Source organism: Heterocephalus glaber, unplaced genomic scaffold (assembly GCF_053883595.1).
Source record: "Heterocephalus glaber isolate CG9 unplaced genomic scaffold, H.glaber_assembly_v1.0 deba00001449, whole genome shotgun sequence".
Taxonomy (NCBI): Eukaryota; Metazoa; Chordata; class Mammalia; order Rodentia; family Bathyergidae; genus Heterocephalus; species Heterocephalus glaber.
Window position 1 is genome coordinate 122,010 of NW_028258300.1, and position 15,000 is coordinate 137,009.

Here is a 15,000-nt window from a genome sequence, read left to right on the forward strand (position 1 = left end):
CATTTGCTCTAGCACTGTGAATCCAAGCCCTGACTTGCCTCAAACAGTAAGAACCACCCAACTGCTTCTCACTCTAAAGGATGAGTCTGGCTAATGCCAGATCCTATCAAAACTCTTGTGAGACAAGCAGAAGAGGGGTGGGGAAATTAAATCTTACAAATAAGTGGTCCAGCTGGAACCTGAACTCAGGACTTGTGACCCAAATCCCATACCCTCCCTGCAGCATCACAGTGGTAAGAAGCTGGGGTTGTACATGGCAGGGTGAGCACTTAAGTCTGCATGCTGCTGACTGACTGGATCAGTTGTGCTTTTCAGCCAGGATTCGTTGTACTGTCTCTTGTTTTTGGTGGTCTGTCTGTCCATTAGCATTATTAGCTTAATTTCCCTGAGTAGTTTAATTAGGACATAATAGTGTAGTAGACTCAAGAGCATAGGCTCCTGGGGCAGGCTTCTTGGGTTCAAATACCACTTCTACTACTCACTACTTGGGGGACCTTAGGCAAATTTATATACAGAGTCTGCCAAAAAAATGTATAATCAGAAAAAGAAAAACTTGTATAAGTATTTTAATACTAAATTTATTGAGACATCATGAGATTAACACAAGTTACCTTTGGCCTCTACAATTACAAGAGATACTCAAAGTGGTGGCCATTAGCGTCCAGACATTTATATTTATCAGTACAGCAAACTGCTGAAGTGGGTATACATGTTTCTGGTGGACTCTGTACATATGGTGCTATACTTATTTATTTTGAAAATAGGGACAATGTTATTATCTATCCCCTAAGAAAGTGTAAAGATTAAATAAGATAACTAATTTAAAATACTCAGCACCATACCTGGTACAGCCTTGCTTAGTTCCAAGAGCGTGGTGAGTGGGGGGTTATTGTGAGGCCTAAATTTAACAAGGGATGTAAAAGCGCATTCTAAACTGAAAAGTGCTTGGAAAATGCACTGTATTTTTACAGGTACGCTGTAGCATCTTTCTTACTCTTACAATCATCTTCACTATAAAATCCAGACAGTACTTTACAGTTTAACAAGCTCTCTGAGGCATCTGCGCTGCATGAGGTGGATTCTGTCCTTTCAACATGTCACTTTCTCCACATCACCTCAAATAACTCTGAACTATTCAGGGGAGAAAAGACCTCTATTGCTTGCGAACCTAACTGTGGATGTGCTGCCGTCCTGCTCCAGGCCCACAGACTGGACAGGGATACTAAACCTCCAGCTTGAAAGGGCCTGTGGGGGAGGCTGGTCAGAGGTTCTGCCCCCAGATGAGAGGAGGTGAAATTCACACGTGTTCCACCTGCCTCTCCAAACTTCAGGGTGAATCTGAATTCCCATAGCAAAACAGCCCTGGTCAGAAAGATGTCGCCAGGCTGCTTGGTTTCTGGACCATTTGTGTATAGAAAAAGATGTAAAAAATAGTTTATCATTTTAAATGAACTCCCCCTGTCAGGTTAAATCATTTATTTATTTATTTATTTATTTATGGGGCTTTTGGGTTTTTTTTGGGTACTGGGGATTGAACTCAGATCCTTGCGCTTGTGAGGCAGGTGCCGAAACCACTGACCTTTATGGGTTTTTTGAGACAGGGTCTTACTATGAAGTTCAGGTTGGCCTTGAACTCACTATGTAGCCAAGGCTGGCTCAAACTTGCAATCACTGCCTCAGCCTCTCAAGTGCTGGGATTACAGGTGTGTGCCACCACACCTGGCAGGTTAAATCAATTAAAAATGTATTTTCTGGTTAATGAAATAGAACAGTTCTAGCAGTGACAATTACTGGTTCCGATGATTTAAGTGGTGAACTTAATTATTTTCATAGCAGGGTTTAGAAATAGGCAGGAGCAGGCCATGGATATAGATATTAACATCTGGGCAGCTCACTGAGGCTGACGGGAACTGAGATCAGAGCTTTCCAACCCTGAGGGACACCCCCTCACGCACACATCAGTGACTTATGAAACAGACATACACACACCCAGGCAGCAGAGGCTGTGTGAACACTTTCTCCTCTGCTTCTTTGGGCAGTTGTGAAACAGGCTGGGAGTAGGTTCCTATTTCCCCTTTTCTGGAGAAGAAACAGGCTCAGAGATATGACGTAGATTTCTTGTAGACCCCTGTAAGCTTAGGCCACCCATGACTCCTAAATCGCAGGCTGGCACACTCATTCCCTCTGCTTCCTCCTCAGAGACACACATTTTCAGCTGTTGTGTGATCTCTCTTCCCACACACCCCAACCTGGCTCCCAAAAGGGCCCTCCCATGTCATAAAAGAATGCAGAGCTCATTTCCTTACAGTGCTGGGAGTGGTTGCTGGTTGCAGGGCTTAGGGTAGACGGGCTGATGCTGGGAGCCCTGGGGACACTAGCTGAGCTTGGGACTGCAGCTGTCAGGCTTGGTGTCTCTGTGGTGTGGTTCTGGTAGGTGGAGCTGGGGACAGTGGTTCCAGGGACTCTCGTGGTGGCAGCTGCTGTCCTTGTCGTAGTAGAAGCTAAAGTCGTAGTTGAGGTAGATGGAGGTGCTAGAAAGGAAAGACCATGGAGGTCACTTGAACAGAGCATTTTGTTGCTTTAGTGGTAAAAGATAGTGCCTCTGGGAATTACATATAGGAACCCAACCTCAAGGCTTAGCTCAAATGCCTTCTGTGAAGCCTTCCCTCATTCCCCTGAAAGGGCGGTGGTCTTTTCAGCTGAGTCCTAAGCACTTTGATTGGATAAAGATGAGTCATTTTAGAAGCATTTTACCCTGATATTTTTACATCACTGGTATAAATTCTTACTCCACTTTAAACGATTGAACCTGGAAACCCTGTGCTCAAACAAAAGGCTCTGGCCATATACCACAAGTGGGAAATAAAACATAATTTCTGTGTTGAAGTATATTCCAGCTATTAGCCCAAATCATGCAGCAAAAGGGCTTTGTGTAGTGTTTCAGTTCTAGATAAGAAACAGACAAATCCATAGTAATCTGTGTATAAATAGTAACTGAAGTTGTGGAGATCAAGGGTTCTGAATTTGAAGTTTCCAAGGGGTTCCAGAAATCACCTGAAATTGAATTAAAAATGTTTTATCTATATGTGCATTTTTTCTTGGGAGAAGAAAAAGCCTTAGAAGGCTTCAGGAAACAAGAGCATTCAAGGAAGGTGAAACAAAGGGGAGCATGCAAAGGCGAGGAGTGGCCAGAGAAGACAGAGAAAACCCAGGAGCATACTGTATCCCAGGGTGGGCTCTGGCACTGCCAGGGCTGCCCCTCCTGGAAGCCCTGCTTACCTCGGTAGCACCTCTTCGTGTCTGGGCCCAGCCACATCGTGTCAGGACAGGCACATGTGTACTTGGGAGAGTGGCTGGATATCTGAGGAGCAGGAAGGCACAGGTATTCACAGCCTCCATTGGGCTGGGCATTCAGCTCACAGGCATCTTCAGCTGATGGCAGAGAGAGGGAAAGTTAAGGCACAGACAGGACATGCTGAGTCTTCCCACCTCCCAAGGATAATGGCCCACCCACTCTGCTCGTTCATATGCTTTCCCTACTACATTGATTGGGCCCCTTCTGGCACTGTACCTAGTGTTTTGTTCCCACTCTCATTTGATTCTTACAATAATTCTGACAGCTGGGTGTTATGTGCCACATTGACAGATAAAGCCACATAGGCTCAAAGAGAACAAACTTGTCTAAGCTATTCTCTAGGAATTTTGATAACAGAATTTAAATTGAAATCCCATGTGGGATTTCTCCCCTATGTCACATGCCACCATTTCTCTTATTTAAATTTCTGGATCTAGAATTAGGTACTGCTCTGACCTCCTTACCCGCCTTTGCTTTCCCACCTTCACCCTGGCAGCCAACACCTCAGCTACAGTTAGAATTACTATTTCCTAGTGATAGAGGAGAAGACAACCTAATACTGTTGCAGAACAGAGACAGGAGAGACCACACAGGAGGCAGGAGGATTTATTTAAGGTCTATACACCAGCTCAGTGGGCTCTGTCTATACACCAGCTCAGTGGGCTCTGTGTTTAAAATGGCTGAGCACTGCACAAAGAGAAGTTCCAACTTTTATACATTTTTGTCCAAGTGAGTGGTCTTTCTAGTGGTGTAGCAAGTAAGTTTACTGGAGCAGGACAAGAGCAGACAGTTTTGTAACTTTGCCTTGGAAGAAGACAGTCTCTTATGAATCATATGAGAACAAAGTATCATAAACTTTGTTTACAGGGCATAGTTGTTAATTTTATCTGTACCAGAACAAGGAGGCACAGCTACAGGGGAGGGGGAAGATGCGGGGGGCTGCCCAAGGCTGGAAAGAACTTGTTTTTCTTTAAGTCCTGCTTCAATAGCAAGATTCCTGGACTCTATTCCCAACCAAAAAGCTGAATTACTGTATGGACCTAGGACACATTAGTTTATACTACTGCAAAATGGGTACAAATACCAAATGAGAAGCAAAGTGTCATGGTAGAAAGCACTTTGGAACTGGATGGACCTGTTTAGGTTTCAGTTCTGCTACCTGCTAATATTATTTTACCTCTCTGAGCTTCAGTTTCCTTAATGGTTAATAAGGATAATATGCATACTTTGTATTGCCAAGAATAGGAAATGTATTTACATACTTATTTATACCCAGCCTCATTTCACAAAGATCTGAGGCAGGGAGACAAAATATGTGATGATAATGCATTCTACAGCAAGAGAGATTGTTGTTATTCCTAGAAATGCTGGGTTGTGATATGAATATGAATACAGCCCGCCTAGTGGAGGGGTAGGACTGAGGCAAGCGACCAGGGAAGAGGAAGTGCTCACCTCTTGGCTGCTTCAGCTCATGGAAGATGACAATGTCATGTGGGTTATTCAGGTTCTCAGCTAGGATGGAGATTTCTAGTCCATTAAGCCGATTTGCACTGAAAATGGCCTCATTCTCCAGGTCTGTCCAGAATACCTTGTCCTGTGGGTACAGATGCAGAGGATAGGAAGCCTAGAGTCTCAACATATGACGTCAATCTGAGAACTTGGCCCCAAACCATAGTGACAAGAATTGCCCCAACCTTTCCCCTGAGCTATCCTGTCCACAGATTCTCAATGGGACTCTCAGCCTCTGTTCTTTGAGGTAAACTCTCCTGGTTTCCATCTTAGAGGATCATCTGGTAATTCTGTGCTTTGGCCTGAAGGCCACAAACCTACTAATGCTAAGTTACGCCTGCTTCCTGGAGCCAGCAGAAACCCAAGGTTGGATCTCTTTAGCTATTAGAGGTGCCTGGGACCAAGACTGGAAGGGATGTGTGAGCTACCAAAGGGTGCTGGGCCTTCTACACACACCAATCCACATGGTTTAATCGATACAAACCTAGACAAGCATCTGAAGGTAAATCCACAATTACAGGTAAATCCATCTACACAGATCCAGAACATATATAGCCAAGCATTAATCTACACACATAAAGTCATACTTGTACCTAAATAAGCTTGTCTAATACTGGTGTACACATTTACTCTCACAAGCTCAGCACATATAGGAATGCACACTTCCACTCTGATGCATTTATATATACACGTGCACATACATATACTTGACACATACGACTATGCTCAAGCGTAAACACGCGTGTCCAAACACACCTGTCTTTTGAAGGAGGAGCTGGACTTAGAGGTGGAGCTCTGTTCACAATTTCAGAGCAGTGCTGAGTGAAGCTGCTCCAAGAAAATTCTGTCAGTTCCTACCAGAGTGCACTGTCCTTTCGCTTTCCCCTTGGTGGCAGTTAGTTTTATGGAAGAGGAGGTGTCTGTGTGAGAACTGGTAGTTTCTGGCTTCCTCATTCCCCAAGAAGAAAGGCTGTTAGGGTCAGGGCACAAGAGGATCTTGCTTGACTCCTCACCTCCTGAAGCTTCCTGAAGACTGGAATAGTGTCTGATTCACTTCTATGACCTTTTGTGACAGCAAAGGTTTGACTGCATAGCTTCTCTTAAGCCATTTGGTAGAGTAAAAAATTCTAAGACAATGTACACTGCTTCTTCCCTTCCTCCCTTTATTGAGCACCTTCAGGATATGTGGTACAGTTCTGGGTCCTCAGTGTACAGAGAGGAACCATCCATGTCTAGCAACACATCTAAGAGAAGGACTCTGAGAAAGTGCTCTTGGGAAATGAGAACAGGAAAACTGCCAGACAGGCAATGGACTCCAAAGCCTTTGTATGTAAGCAGCCTTCAATCTGTGTACAGACACCTCAGCTGGCTTCCTTGTTTCTTTCTTTCCATTTGCACATGTCTCAGCAAGGTGTCCTATTTGAAGAAGCCTTCTCCAGGCTTCAGCTTTCTTGCAGGGCCATGCTTCCCATCATGGGGCTCACCTCAAACACAGCTATCCCAAAAGGGTGGCTCAGGAAATCAGGGGAAAAAATCAGCATCTTTCTGTTGCCGCCACTGAAGTCAATGCTGGACAGCTCGTGTAGCTTGGAGTCCACCCAGTACAAACGCTGGTTCAGCAAATCTTGGGGAGGAAGAAGGCAAGGAGGGATCAGGTCATTAACCTGGGACCCCAACCTGGATCTCTGCTTGTCTGTTCCCACTCCCAGCCCGCAATCCCAGGCCTCATACTGATCCCAGTGTACAGCAACAATCATCAAGGAACAAAGGCACTGGCACCATGAGGGGACCCAGAAACAAAACCCATGAGGCTCCAAGATCAGGCGAGAGTAGGCTCCCAACCCAGGGAGGCAGGGCTCACCCAGGGCAATTCCGTTGGGCCATTCAATATTGTCTGACACCAGTGTTTGCCGGTCCACACCGTTGAGCCCAGACTTCTCGATCTTGGCCTGGTACCCCCAGTCAGACCAATACATGAACCTGAAAGAAGAACCCAATTTGGCTTCTTAGCGGGGACATGATCGGGGTGGCCTGGGTCACAAAGGCTCAATGACCCACAGAATAATTGAGGATTATGCTTAGTGAGCACTGGAAAGCCCTCTGAAATGCCTTTGAAGTACCAACTTGTAGAATTAGTAGGCACTGTCTTCAGCTCATTTGAGAACCTGAGGAAAGCTAGATTCTTCTGAGTCCAGCCTTGGCTAAATAGCCTGTGAGCCCCTCTCTCCCACATGTGGCAGCTCTAGGCAGAGCCTGAAAGGGTCAGTGTGGGAAGAGTCCTTGTAAACTCTCTTTCCCGGTTTGTAAAGGAGAAAGTGGATGATCTTTCCAATTCGAGTAAGGCTCCTTACTACCGATCCTCAGGCCTACTAATCCAAGACAATTCGGGAAACCTTACACACTCCTTCGTAAAAAGTCCCTTTATTAAACTCTCCTCCAATTATCTCCTTTTTTGGTACAGGGGATTGAACTAGGACCTTGCGCTTGCGAGGCAGGCGGTGGCACCACTGAGCTAAAACCCTGGTCTTCTCCAATTATCTTAATTCAGTATGTAGTATGTTTCTTGCTGGGACTCCGACAGATTCACAGTGGATCAGAGGTGGGCATAATCATATGTCTTAGGGGACAGGATATCACAGGTGCCGTACCAGTTCTGCATAAGAACAGTGAACAGGTTTGAAGTGAGGGTTAATGAGACAGCTCAGCATCTCTCAGAGTGCCCGGAAATGGGATGGGAGCACCTGGCATGCGTTGTAAATGGAAGCTGTGAGTTATGTCCCAAGGCCTCACATACCCTCTCACGTGCCCAGCCCCAACCAGCTGTGCTCACAGAAGAAGAGAGTTTCTTATCCTCGTTTAACAGTAGAAGGAATCTGATGCATCTCAAGATATCTCCACTGAGGAAGGGAGGGAGTCCTGTTTTGTTCAGAATCCCTAACTGAGCCATGGCCAGAACAAGGTAGCAAGGTGGAGAGGGAGCAATGGAGCTAGATAGCTGGGAGCAGAAGAGATCCAGTGACCTTGTCCTCAAATCTTGCTGGCTGTCCTGCAGGCATGTCTTATGTAACTCTTAAGGCCAGTGAAGGAAGTTATAGAGAGATTTGGGATTCTGAGGGGGAAAAAACAGTTCTAGTGGGCAGAGACTCCTCATAATGAAATAGGACCTATAGGAAGAAATGAGCTGCCTGTCCCTGGAGTGTGTGAGCAGCAGTCAGATGCCTACTTGCAGCAATCTGAGGAAAGGCCTCTGTCCCAGGAGCTTCTACCAGGCAATCTCCAGAGCCCTCCTGTGCTCTGAGTTGCTCCAGTTCTGTGATAAAATGGGTGAGCAGGGGATCTAGAGACAGCCTGAGGACCAGTGCCCAAAGAACCCTAGTATGGGCATTGGGGTTGTTAACAGGAAAGATGAAGGATATGAGTGGATTCTTCTTCATGGCCTGTGTCTGAGAGGCCTAGGGCCTTCTAGAGCCCTCAAGATAATTCTTGTGACAAAAACATGATGACTGAGTGCCTAGAGTGGGGGAATGAGAAGTTTGGGTGGGGATACTCACCCTCGCAGGGGGTCAACAGCAATAGCCCGGGGTTCACTGAGGTCACGGCTGAAGAGAGTGCATCGGCGGTGACCATCAAGTGTGGCCACTGAGATGGTCTTATTACCCGAGTCTGTCCAGTAGATATGTTTGTGGACCCAGTCCACTGCCAGGCCCTCTGGAGAGTGCAGCTGCTCATCAATGAGGACCTCCTGGTCTGCTGGGTCGCTGGCCTTGTCCATGTTGGCGCTGAGGAGAAATGAGAAGTGGTCATTGGTACATGTTCCACCCATGGGCCCATCTGGAGCTACCTGTGCACCCTCCCCTTTCTCTTCTTTCTGGGCCATGGAAGTGGCTTTTAGAGGAACTTGGCTAATTTCTGTTCAACGCATTCCCTGGGCCACCAGGGCAGAGACATAGGCTTGAATCAGCACAGTCTCTGGTCTAGTGGTATTCAATTTAGTGGGGGACTGAAGCCAGGCATAACACACTGTAATTCCACCAAGCATTAGAGGCTATGGCAGCAGGGAAATGGAGACTACATCATCCCGGAGTCTGTGAGAAGACTTTGAAGTGGAGTCCTGAAGGACTGGTTTCCCAGGGGCGCAAAGATAGAAACCTGTTGAGGCAAAGTAAAAAGTGTATGCACATGCCCAGGGTAAGCACGTTCTGGAATCGTGAGATGTTCAGGGGAGTAGAGCTGGCTTGTGGGATATAAGACAAACGCAGGCAGGGACCACATCCTATTAGCTCTGGGTACCATGCTAAGGTACTGGGATTTTACCTCAGGGGAAGGTGAGGGAGTGGGTAACTAAGCAGGTCCAAGGATGTGACCGGATAGGTGTGTGAGACCACTGTGCCACCTGTGGAGTGTATGGATTGGAAAGGGAGGGAAGGAGGGCAAGGAAACTGGTGAGGAGGCTGTCACGGTGCAAGATGAAGAGGCCCTGAAGGGGGGCTGTACACTGAGAATGGACAGAGGGCCTGATACTACGCAGACACTCATAAGGCACCATCAATCGGACAGATACTGTTGTTTCCAAGGCTTTCTTCTCCCTCATACCCTCTCCCCGTGACTGGTTTCATAGCGTCCACTGCCGTCTATAATTCTGACTCTCCAAATCCAACCACTCTTAAGGTCCAGACTGCAGAGCCAACCAGCTGCCCTTTGACGTTCCATGGACACTTTGAACTCAAATCAAGTCCTCTTCTGCCAGCCAGGCATGGTGGCACACACCCGTAACCTCAGGCTGAGGCAAGAGGATCACAAGTTCTGCCCAGCCCGGGCAATGGAGCAACTCAGCAAAACCCTCTCTCAGAAAACAAACAAGGAGGTAGGAATCGAGTAGGCGGAGAATAGCAGCTTGGTGTACTTGCTCCCATCCACTCATCCACCCGTCCATCCCATCACTCTTCCAGCAGTGACTCAGTTTCTACCCAGTGTCTGGTGATCAGCAGTCCTGCCAACTGGATCTCGAGCAAAAAAGGACATGGCTGCCCGAGGGTGCCCAGACATGCAAGAGACCTCCTAGAGTGTGTGAGGAGCCTTCCAAGTGCCACTGTCCACTGCTGTGGCCACAGACAGGTCACACTCAGAGATGCAGGGATAGTGACTTTCAGAAGGATTTCTCAGCCCTCAGACTGGGCCAGTGGTCTCCTCTGTCCTTCCCCTCATGATCACCATAATGGAAGTCACTCTATCGTAAGTGGGATTCTCCACCCAGCTAGAGCCAGGGAGTTCTTTTCGGCCCTGATGGAACAGTTCCTATGACTTGCACTTCCCCGCCAGTGGTCAGACATAGCCCAGGTGTGTGGGCTCAAAAGTGAGCCCACCAGAGCTGTCAGCCTAGGCCCGGCCAGGGGTGAAGTCCTGGTGTGCCACAGCCACTATGACCCTGCATCCTTTCCCATGCCCAAGTCTGAGAAGCCTTCAAAGCAGAGGCTGCTCTTCCTCTCCTGCCAACCTCCCCTCACGCCAGGCCTGCTGCAGGGGACGTGCCACTCACCTGTAGATCTTGCGGTAGGAGAGGTCACACCAGTAGATGCGATTGGTGGCAACCTCCACATCCAGTGCCACAACATTCTTGAGCATAGGGATGAGGCGTGAGTAATCCCGCTTCACCAGGTCTATCCTCCGTACCTCGTGCCGGTTGGTAAAGATTAGGGATGGGCTCTTGCCAGCTGCCAAGCGGGGAAGTTCAAGGAGAGGGTCACTGCAAAAGGCAGGGAGTCTGGCGACCAAAAGTCTGCCACTAGTTTGCTGTGTGACAGCTCATTTTCCTGTGTGATAATCTCTACCAAGTAGTGGGGAAGATGAAGTGAGTGCAAAAGAGTGTAGGATGCAAAGTGCCACGCAGAACAAAAGTTTTCTTTTCATTAACTACAAATTTGCCCACATCTGGTATGACTCCCCATTTCCTCCTTAGGCCCTCACTGAGGCCTTCTGCTGTACAGCCCCACGTTCCCTGTCCAGCCTTACAACCCACCTCTCTAATACACCTCACTTCCAGCTACCAACACCTGTCATTACCTCGCCAGCGCAAGGCAGGGCTGCGCTACCTCAGGCCTTTGCTCAAGTCCTCCCCTCCACCCCGAATCGATTTCTTCCCAGCAACTATCACCTTCTCTCATGGGGCCCTGTTCAAACAGAGACCCCCTGAGCAAGGAAATGTCTCAGAAAGATGACTGTATATGCAGGACAGAGAACAGATCCCCAAGCAGGCTGCTGTGAGTCTTTCTACAGATATGGCAAGAGATGGAGCTGCAGAGATGGGCAGTGCTGGATCATGAAGGGCCTGGGAGCTGGGTGAAATCTGCTCTTTATCCTGAGCCAGTGGCAAAGGTGGGACATGTGTGATATGTAACACAGATGATATACGAGCAGTGGACATGACACAACTGCCCGTGTATGCACAAAGCTTTTTTAGACTTGTTAGATTTTTAGGAAGCTCTTCAGTGACCTGGACATTCCTGGCGATTCCCTCCAGAAGGTCACTGTCCCATAGGCTATGGGGACTGGCTGCCCCAGGCTCTTTTTGAGATGCACTGGGCCACTCTCGCATCTGAGCGGTAGCTCCTAGCAACACCTGTCCCTGGAGCTGCCTGTGGCTTCTCCCTCTCATGTTTTCCAGCTGACATTTCTGTCTGCCACCTGGTCCCTGTCTGCACACTTGTGCTAGGCTGATGTGTGCCCTGGGCCCAGGGTGGGCCCAGCACAGAGCCAGGTAGGGGCTGGGGGTGGGGATGCACAGTGATGGAGACTATTTCAAGGCAGGGGTGCGAGGGCGGCTGGGGCACAAATGCCGAGCACAGAAAACAGGGCTCAAGGCAAGGAGGAAAGCCGGTTACAGGTCTAGCTCTACTGTGATTCTCCTCACCCCAAATGACAGCAATGACACTTCACCTCTCTGACGTTAGGTGCTGGGGAGAGCGGCATCTGGAGGGGATTTTTAATGTTGGCTGTGACAGTAACAGGGATCCTATCTGTTTGTGATTTGAGTGTTTGTGAACTGTACTCTAAATATTCATATGTATGGCTTTTTATGTATACATGGACAGTTATGTTATCTCCACTGCCCAAATAGAGTATGTTGCATGTTACGCATGTCCTGTGAGGAGATAAAAACAGGCAACAGGGTGAATGTATGTTATATGGTATGCGATATGGGTGAAATGTTTTGGGGGTTAATGGGTTACAAATCAAGCCCTGTGGCTTTTATGTTGTTATAATCTGTCTTTTGTATTTACTGTATTCATGTATAGGCGCTCCATACTCATATATCCAACTGACCGACTACTCAATACCTCCACTTGGACATCTAAACAGTTTTCTTACATTCAACATGTCCCAAACAGTCTAATCATGGCTTCTAAATGTCTTCTCTCACCATCTTTCCTATATTTTCAGTTGCTTAGCCAAAAATCTTAAGAGTCATCTTTTACTATTCCCCCCCCCCCCCACATTTAATTTGTAAGAAAATCCCACTGGCTGGCCTTCAACATAAACCCAATCTGTCCACTTCACAGTATTCCCACCGTAGCCACCCTGGTCCAAGCCATATCACTCTTTTCTGCATTACTGCAATAACCTTCTGTTATGGCTTGTATCTAGATGTCTCCAAAGTGTTATGTGGTCATAGGCAGGGCGTTTTTGTAGGTGGCTGGATCTACAGTATGTGATGCTGGGATTAAGGGTGTGATGCTGGGATTGATTCCCGGTGCAACGCTAGGATTAAGGGTGCCCCACCCTGGGTGAGTGCTACCTGCCCTGGGGTGAGGGTGGTAGCATGGATAGGATGTAAGGGACAGAAAGAGGCCTGCTGTTGTTGCTTGCTGCTTGCCATGAACTGTATCTCCTCTTCGATGTCCCTCTGCCACGCCACCCTGCCTTGAAGTCAGCTGATCATGGGCTGAAACCTTTATAAGCTGTGACCCATAAAAATCCTTTCCAACTTTACTTTGAGTGTTGAGTATTTTTTCTCGGCAATGAGAAAAGTAACTAAGATAGCTCCTAAGTGTTTTCCCATTCCCTTCCTTGCACTCTGCCAGCTACTCTCGACCCTACAGCCAGACAGAACCCAAATGGATTACACACTCCTCCCTCACAGAGGGAAGTCAAGTCAGCCCTTGCAATGCTGTAGAAGGCTTTACGAGATCAGAGCCAAGTCCCCTCTCTGACTTCATCTCTTCCTAAAGTCAGTGCCCTAATTGCAATGGCTTCCTAGCTCTTCCCTGAACACTCCAGGCATGTTCTTCCTTTAGAGATTTTGCACTTTCTGTTCCTTCAGTCTGAAATGCTTTTCCTGAAGATAACTGAGTATCTTCAGTAAAGGAGCAAAAGATACTCAGTCATCTGCAGGAACAGCATCTTAGTGAGGGCTTCCCTGACCATTCTATTTAAAACTGTAAACCACTGTCCCCCTGGACTTTCCTATCCCTATTTCCTACTTTATATTTCTCCTTAGCTCTTATCACCATCTGCAATGTACTGTATTTTATTTATCTGATTTCTTATCTGTCTCACTCATTGGAATGTAAATTCAATGGATTAAAGATCTAAATATTAAAACAGAAACACTTAATCTGCTGGAAGACAAAATTGGTAAAACTCTTGAAGACACAGATGTAGGCAAAGACTTTCAGAACAGAACCCTGGCTGCATAATAATACCAAGAATAGACAAATAGGATCATATCAAATTAAAAACCTTCTTCACAGCCAAGGAAACCACAGAGTGAAGAGACCACCTACAGAATGGGAAAAAAAATTTGCCAGCAACTCATCAGACAAAGGACTAATATCTAGAACATATAAAGACTCAAAAATATTATACTTCCCAAATTTAAAGACCCACTCAAAAAATGGGCATATGAAATGAATAGATACTTCTCAGATGAAATACAAATGGCCAATAAATACATGAAAAAATGTTCAACATTGCTGGAGAAATGCAAATTAAAACAACATCGAGATTCCATCTTACTCAAGAAAGAATGGCCATCATCAGGAAATCAATTAATAAATGGTGGTGAGGCTGTGGAGTAGGGTTAGAAGGAACCCCTCTTCATTGCTCATGGGAGTGTAAACTGGTACAACCACTACGGAAATTAGTATGGAGATCCTAAAAAAACTAAAACCAGAAATTCCATTTGACCCAGCTATTCTCCTTCTAGATAACTTCCTAAGAGTTAAAGACATCATAATATAGTGATGCATGCACCCCCAGGTTTATAATAGCATAATTCATAACAGCTAAATCTTGGAAGTGGCCTATATGTCCATCAACAGATAATGGATAAAGAAAATGTGGTGTTTATACATCATAGAGTACTACTCTGCCATAAAGAAAAACAAATTTGAATCATTTGTAGGAAAATGGGTGTACCATAATGTTAAGGAAATCAAGACACACAAGCTTAAATTTCTCATGGTTTCTCTTATATGAGAAATCCAAAATATAAATAAAGAGCAAGATAAAAGACAATAGAAAAAAAAATTATTGTAATCCAGCATGGCCAATGTATCTAAAAGTGTACCGTGATTTAGTATAATTGTTTTATGTGTTGTATATTTTTTTGGTCTGTTAGTCTGACTGGTAATCTGTGTTTATGATAATTAACTTGATAAAGACTTAAAATAAATGTGATGCTGACAAAAAAAAAAAACCAAACTGTTACATACATGTACCAACTCCCAACAATGAATCTAATCATTTTGTATTGCAAATGTATCCTAATGAAAATAAAATTTTAAAAAGCAGTGAAAAGAAAAGAATCTAAGTCCATGAGGATAGACAGGGATTTGTATCTGTTTTGCTTTATTGTTTAATCCCTAGGGTCTATTACAATGTTAGGTGTTCAGAGTAATGAACTGAACAAGATGAATTAATCAAGCTGGCTCAGCCGATCAGTGTGTAGGTCTGCATGTGTCATGCTCTTCATGTGAATGGGCCCGGGTTGTGTCTATACACTGTGTTCTCTGGGCATAACCTCCATGCGTTGTGTTAGGTGGCTCTGTGCATGTCTGGCGGGTGTTAGCACGGGGTGGCTGGAGTTCGAGTGTAAGCACTGTGTGTGCAGCCTGCTTTCTATGTGTGTGTGCACAGGT

General features: G+C 46.2%; 1 protein-coding gene across 23 annotated transcripts in view; it reads right to left on the reverse strand.

Annotated features, from left to right (window-relative positions):
• The window catches only part of Lrp8 (LDL receptor related protein 8), a 74,168-nt gene that overhangs the window by 11,821 nt on the left and 47,347 nt on the right, over positions 1 to 15,000 (reverse strand). For all 23 annotated transcript variants that reach the window (XM_021252055.2, XM_021252056.2, XM_021252054.2 and 20 more), the window contains 7 exons: positions 10,401 to 10,575; positions 8,416 to 8,643; positions 6,726 to 6,844; positions 6,349 to 6,488; positions 4,808 to 4,949; positions 3,280 to 3,432; positions 2,307 to 2,531 (listed from right to left, as the gene is read on the reverse strand). In XM_021252055.2, the coding sequence (XP_021107714.1) occupies positions 2,307 to 2,531; positions 3,280 to 3,432; positions 4,808 to 4,949; positions 6,349 to 6,488; positions 6,726 to 6,844; positions 8,416 to 8,643; positions 10,401 to 10,575 (1,182 nt within the window). The remainder of the gene's footprint in view (positions 1 to 2,306; positions 2,532 to 3,279; positions 3,433 to 4,807; positions 4,950 to 6,348; positions 6,489 to 6,725; positions 6,845 to 8,415; positions 8,644 to 10,400; positions 10,576 to 15,000) is intronic.